This window comes from Gymnodraco acuticeps, unplaced genomic scaffold, assembly GCF_902827175.1.
Source record: "Gymnodraco acuticeps unplaced genomic scaffold, fGymAcu1.1, whole genome shotgun sequence".
NCBI lineage: Eukaryota > Metazoa > Chordata > Actinopteri > Perciformes > Bathydraconidae > Gymnodraco > Gymnodraco acuticeps.
In genome coordinates, this window is record NW_022991059.1 from 65723 (window position 1) to 72386 (window position 6664).

The following is a 6664-nucleotide window of genomic DNA, read 5'->3' on the forward strand; positions in this document are numbered from 1 at the left end:
TATTTATATTTATTTTATTCTGCTGCGAAAGTTGAAGATCACGTGACATACACGCCAGAAAAAAACGTCATTTCTGGGTATTTGTCCACTGGTTTGCCTGTTAACCGTAGGTGTCACGTTTGAAGGGACGAAACGGAACGTCATCGCTCGAACGGCCAATCATATCGCGCATTGAGGAACCCAAAGCCTCCTAACAGAGATGCCTCCATCCTTTCGAAAATTCGCAGGGAGGCAACAGTCAAGGTGAACATCTGTGAGTTTCTCCAAAGCGGTTACCATCGGTAAACAGCAAGTAAGTACTGCCCATAATGTGGATTAGTGGTGGATATTATGTGCTTTCGATTGCGAACGCCAGTGGAGTAGTGTCGTGTTGGTTTGTACATGGTAGCGAATAGATAGCTAGCGTTAGCTAGTAACATTAGCTTGGTAGCAGCCATGTCCACCTTCAAGCAGGTGGCCTTAACGTTAGCCTAGCTAGTGCTAGCCAGCGCCGTATATGGCTATGGTAGATGGCTCTGGTGCTAGCCAGCCAACTGTTGCTGACTGTTCCATTTGTTGGCAGAAGGCTTATGCTGTATTCGAATGAAAGAGCGAACAATGAATACTTTAACCGGTAAGACTGGTATAATTGCCATTGGTATAAGCTAGTTAGCTTAGCATTGCTGCTAAGTTTGAATTCTGACGCCATGGTCTAACTAACTTACTAGTAGGTTAGCTGATGTTAGCTAGCTAATGAATGTTTCTTGTGCTTGGTGGTTTCATGACATTGTCTAATCAAATTAGGCCTAATCTAAATCGGTGTCAAAGTTGGTAACGTTAGTTGCTCTTACAATATTCTTAATGAATTCGTCACAGACCCTATTGCACATTGGTGTCACCACGTGTCATCACTAGGGCTGCAACACACGACTAATTTGATAATCGATTAATCTATCGATTCATCGATTATTCGGATCGTTAAGGTTTTAACTGTACTACTCAGGGTTCGTACGGGTGCTTGAAATCCTTGAAAATGCTTGACATTTGACGTGTTGTTTTCAAGGTTAGGAAAGTGCTTGAAAATGTAAATGCTTTACTTTTACAATAAATTGCTGTCTGACTGAATAGTTCGCTTTTTAGATTAAAAGAAAAGAATTGCTTCGCTTTTACATAAAACAGCTCCGCTGCGGCCTTCCCGCGCTATGCCCGCGACCTGCAAGTGTTTGTGTTGCGTGTGACCTGGGCATTCTGATGAGAGAGAGATGACTGTGTGCCAGGAGGTTGCAGTTTCAACGAGCGTTGGCTAGCAGAAGACAAATACAAGCCATGGCTAAGACGAGGGTCAAGCCCACGAGTAGCCTCCTGCAAAGTTTGCAACAATAACGATGCGAGAGTCTGCGCTGACGAGCCACATGAAAGGTACGCCGTAGAAGAGCATTTTAGATTAGGCTAACGTTGCATGTTACGTTTGTTTAAGCTAACGTTAGCAAGCTGAATAGCGATCTCGATTGAGGGATAATAATAATTGCAGGGGACAATCATTTCAGAGGAGCGTATCTATGTTAATATGTGCGTTACAGACGCCATCCTGTGGCGAGCAAAGTTTCAATCACTCAATACTTTCATCAACACTACTCTGGATGATAAAGGATTACCAAACTCTCTTGCCTCTTCACAATGTTTACAGATTCGCAATGTTTATAGGTTTGAAATGTTTATAGGTTATTGCAATGCGTAATGTTATTTCTCTGAAAACACAATTTTTTTAAATCTTATTTTACTTCTATACTATTCTAGCCTAAATTAGCTTCTACTTTTACCTGCATTTTGTACACTGTCCTGTTTTGCACTTGTCCTGTCTTGTCCCTGCACCCTGTCCAATGTTGTCTTTATGTCAGTACCTACCAGCAACACATTTCTAGTATGTTGTAAAACTACATGGCGAATAAACAGATCTTGTATCTTGCTCTAGGCCTACTGATTGCCTGCCTGGTGTTGACCGACGCGACGAGGTGTATTGCCTAAATCCAATCCACGGATTGCTTCCTAGTTGGAGGTAGGCCTAGTATGCAACACAGACCGTAGTTTATAGACTGTGCATAACTGCAGTCCCCAGCTCCAGTGCTTCCCTCCATGAAGTACTGAAGCTCAGACATTTGTTACCTGTGCAGCACACCTGAGATTAATCACTTCATCCAATACTGTTTGACAGTACATTTATGTGAGCTTACCTCTCTTGCTTCCCTGTGGTGGTTTTTTACTGCCTCTATTCCAGATTTGACATCCTCGTGATCCTGGTGTGCGTGCGCCATCCTCGAGGAAATTGCTAGTGACTGTTCGAGTGTTGTTGCAGCTAAGGTAGTTAACATTTCGATATGATTGTGTGACTGCTGTCTCGTCTAAATGGGATGCTCGACTACCTGACCTTGAACACCTTTACAACATGCTCATGTTCATAATCTGCATGCAAACTGAAAAATTCCTTTTGTTGGTTGCCTTTGTAATTTCTCCTTTCTCTGGTCTCCTTTTTTCTAGGTCATCAGAGAGGCCAACCATCCTCTTCAGTGTCAGGCAGCCAGGCTAACCGTCCTGTTCAGTGTCAGGCAGATTGAATTATGTTTGGGTAGGTAACTAGTTACCACGCACAACAATGTTCCACTGTAAATATATTGGATGTCAGCATGTGTCTGAGAAGGTGCATAACTTTGTTCAGCACACAAAGCTGCACAGTAATGCCCCCAATTTTCACTATCAGTGTGGGGTGTCTGATTGCTCACGGAGGTACAGAAAACACACAGCACTGAAATCGCATATATATAGGCTGCATAAGTGCTACCTGCAAGCTGCTCGGCCTATACCGCCTGACATATCAGCTCTACCACCTGACACATCCTTGAAATGTGTGCTTGAGGCTTGTGCATTTAAGTGTGACACTTTAGCCTCTCTTATTAAGCATTTGAAGACACACGTAAGGGGAGGAATGGAAACTAAATGCCCATTTAGAGGTTGTGATTGCAGGTTCAAAACGTGATGACTTTTGCTTCACATATTAACAGGAAACATAGGCATGCAGAGGATTCAGTTTTAGATGACTTGGTACTAGACAAGTCTATTACTACAGAGTCATTGCCAGAACCCATTCAGTCATCTTCAGAAGCTGCTGGTGAACATGATGATGAACCAGAAGTGCCATTAGTTGTGAACGAAACCCTTTTTTTACATAACCTTACATGTTATGTAAAATGCCCCTCTCTTCTCCAACAAGTTAAAACTAGAGTGGAATATAAAACTAGGAACAACACTCTGGCTCGACGCCGACGAAGCCGAGAGGGAAGAAGGAACACTGGAGTAGCAGGAGAGTCCAGACTGACGAGAGGTCCTGTCGACCAATACGGGTATGTGTAGGGGTGGACAAAATATAGATATTGCAATTATTGTACGTTGAAGGTTTTGAAGATTACAGTAATAATAATTCCTTGCATTTACATAGCTCTTTTCAGGACACCCAGTGCTTTACAATGGTCTTCTCATTCACACACTGAGAAGCGGCGAACATACAGTGGCAGTGTCCTCTCCATTCACACTCACACACTAATGGCGATCAGCAACCATGCAAGGCACAGGGGTTAAAGGGGCACCGCCATGCTAGACTAACTTAGGTTATTTGAATTGAATGTTTAAATTATGTGTAGATTTTGTATAATCGCCGTCAGTGTATCTGTCATGATAATTGAAATGTTCCCACTCCAAAACCAGTCCAAATGATCGGCCCCAATAGTATTGATTTAACCTATGATTCCTATCCCTAGGTGTGTGAGGTGGTGCCCAGCAGAGTTACCAGAGGGGGAGACCGAGGCAACGTTGGAGGATTCGAAAAGGGATCTGCGGAAGATCTACTCAGGCATGCAATCTACCTTATTTTTGGTGAATTGACACCTGAATAAACATCCCACATTAAGCAAAAAGGCCACCTTAATATTCAGAATGAGTAATGATGAGAGCATGAAATTAAAGGTTTGACACTCAATGTCCCAGAGGTGGGGACATTGAATTTAATTGTTGTTACTTGGGTACTCTCAAACATGTATTTGTATGTCTGTACACAGAGGAAGGGATGGGTGGGGCAGAGAGAGCAGAACCTCTGATGATGAGGACCTACATCATCCTGCGGAGGTACCTCAAAAGAACGCCTGCACCAGCGATGTTTGAGGTCAAAGAGGAATGGCCTTTTCTCTTTTCTCAGAGAGGCCTTTTCTCCCACTTTGGCATCCTGACGGACGTCAACATACTTCAGAAGCTCCAAGAGGCCCTGGGTCAGAGAGGACAGACCATCCTGCATTTCTGTCAGAAACTGGACAACCCGAAGATCAGGGAATTTCTGGCCAGCTATGATCCAGAGGGTTCGGAGAAGGCTGCCTGCATTCTCCAGCTCCTTATGGTCTACTTTAAGGAGCCTACGGAGAAACTGATGCTCGAAGTTGATGTAAGTTTTTTTTAATTTATTTAAATATTTAAAATGCTAAACGAGTGATTACATTAGGGGCAACTGAAGCTCAGTTGGTAGAGCTGGTCGTTCATCGACCGTAGGGTTGGTGGTTCGAATCCTGGCTCTGACTGTCCACATGTCGGAAGTGTCCTTGAGCAAGACACTTAACCCCCAAGTTGCTCCAAATGGGCCGAGCTGATCTGTGTTGAGCTGTAGTGCGCGGATTAGCTGTTGCCTTAGCATCACCCAGGCGGGGGGCTACACATTGGTTTGCGGACGTCCATTTGTAAGCGCTTTGGGTGTCTTGAAAAGCGCTATATAAATGCAAGTTATTATTATTATTAGACCATTTATTATGTTCTGATTTACCTCTGACCAATGAACGATCTTCATCCTTGCATAATGTTAAATCTATGCTATTGTGTGTTACTTTGTTACAGACCTGTGCCACTGCTGCTGATGTAGTGAATACTGCAGCACTCCCAAGCACCCCCTGCTTGATCATTCAAGGTAATGTAATGTTCAGGGATGGGATTGTTCCTGTTTATACAGGATTTCCTGCTTTTCTGACCTGAATGGCTAGACTTCACTGCTGCTTTTATTCTAGTTATATAATTTCTCTTAGGGCATCCCTGTTCTGCTCCAACATCGATGAGGTATAGGATACTGAATAGTTACTCTAAAGAGCTTAAGTGTTCCTTTGCATCAAGGGGAGAATCTGACTGAAGGCCTTCCATCTCTCCTGCACTCCATTAAAGTCCAGTCTGTGAAACGACACTTACGATACTCTGACGCCATATGTTTCAGCGATTCGCATTAGTTAAAATCTATAGCCTGTTTCAATGATTCAGGGGTCTGACGAGTTGACATGTTCTCGTTCCAGCTGGGCTCGTAACCATCTACCCATAGAGGAATGAGGTTAAACCGTCTATCCATAAAGGCAGAGGGAGGAGGGCTAGGGAGTTGCTTTGTCGTTCAGCCAGATTCTCCTATCTGCACAAACACCTTTGATGCTTTTACAGTGACTGTTAAGTAGCCTACCTCACTGATGGTGGAGTAGAAAAGTGCTGTCCACCTGAAGTGGAGGGTTCTGTGTAATATCCTTGCATGCTCTGCACTGTATATTTTCCTGCTTTTTCGTCCTTGGCCAATCATGAATGTTACTCGGATCTGGTATTGACATCTCTAGCTCAAGTATTATTTTTGATTGATTCTAGGAATGTACCTATCCACAATAACGCATGACGGGGTATCTGTTCATTTCAGGTGACACAATGAAGCCTTCTGGGTGGATGCTATCCATCGAGGGACAAGTGGTAATGGGCCCACACCCATTCTTTTTGCATGGGGTAGCTGCTTTATTCAGCAGCTACTATGTCTTCAACCTCAAATATCCCGTTGGATCATGCACACTGGAGTTCATCCAAAGGTATTGTAACACTCAAACACATGATCAATGTCATCAGTAAGACTTGTCATGCAAATTTGTGTTTCACTATCTTGCTATTAAGTCCATGCCTTTCTACAGAGGCTATAAAGTAGATTAAATGCTTTGAGTATGAAGCCTGGAACCAAATATGCGAATTGGGACCACACCATCACTTGATGTTGCTGGGCTAGCTTGTTAAAAAATTGACATAATGGTTTAATTCACAATATAGTATGGCTTCAAAATTCAGATAAGTAAGTAAACCTTATGTTAGAGGTACCTGAGGCACTCTGCTAGGCTACAAATAATGTTATTGTGAGAGGATGATCCAACAGGTTTGGACTAGTAACAGTCGGTGTGGGAAAAGACACAGGTGAACACCTTGATAAATGCTGCCTGCAATACATGAGTCTATTTAAAACTGAAACTTATCTTTGCTTATTAACAGGTGCTTCTTGGGCATCAACCCGGAGAAAGGCTCCAAGGCAAAGAAGCGAAGCTCCATTAACCCTCACGTGAGCACCCTTCACCGGAAGCTGATAGACTTGGAATGGTCTGCATAGACTGCATGGTGTGCGGGGACAAGTTTAGTGGGAAGCATTACGGTCAGTTCACCTGCGAGGGATTATTTGTTTAAAGGATCCGTTAAGGGTTCATCTGTTTTTTATGGATAGTTGAGGTGAACTAGTTCATGTTCCTGTTTGTTTACTCTGTTGTTTATTTTGTCAATAAATATGCCAGTGGGCTTCCATTGATTTTACCTCATTTGT

At 43.2% G+C, this 6664-nt stretch overlaps 1 protein-coding gene across 1 annotated transcript; it reads left to right on the forward strand.

Moving 5' to 3' along the window:
- The first annotated feature begins 228 nt into the window (after window positions 1-228).
- LOC117559898 lies at window positions 229-6457 on the forward strand. The gene is made up of 10 exons (XM_034236614.1): window positions 229-292; window positions 2255-2337; window positions 2515-2602; window positions 3273-3374; window positions 3789-3880; window positions 4086-4126; window positions 4223-4462; window positions 4906-4975; window positions 5732-5894; window positions 6343-6457. The coding sequence occupies exons 3-10, from the start codon at window positions 2595-2597 to the stop codon at window positions 6455-6457; spliced, it is 831 nt and encodes a 276-aa protein (XP_034092505.1). The 5' UTR covers window positions 229-292; window positions 2255-2337; window positions 2515-2594.
- Window positions 6458-6664: the final 207 nt, after the last annotated feature.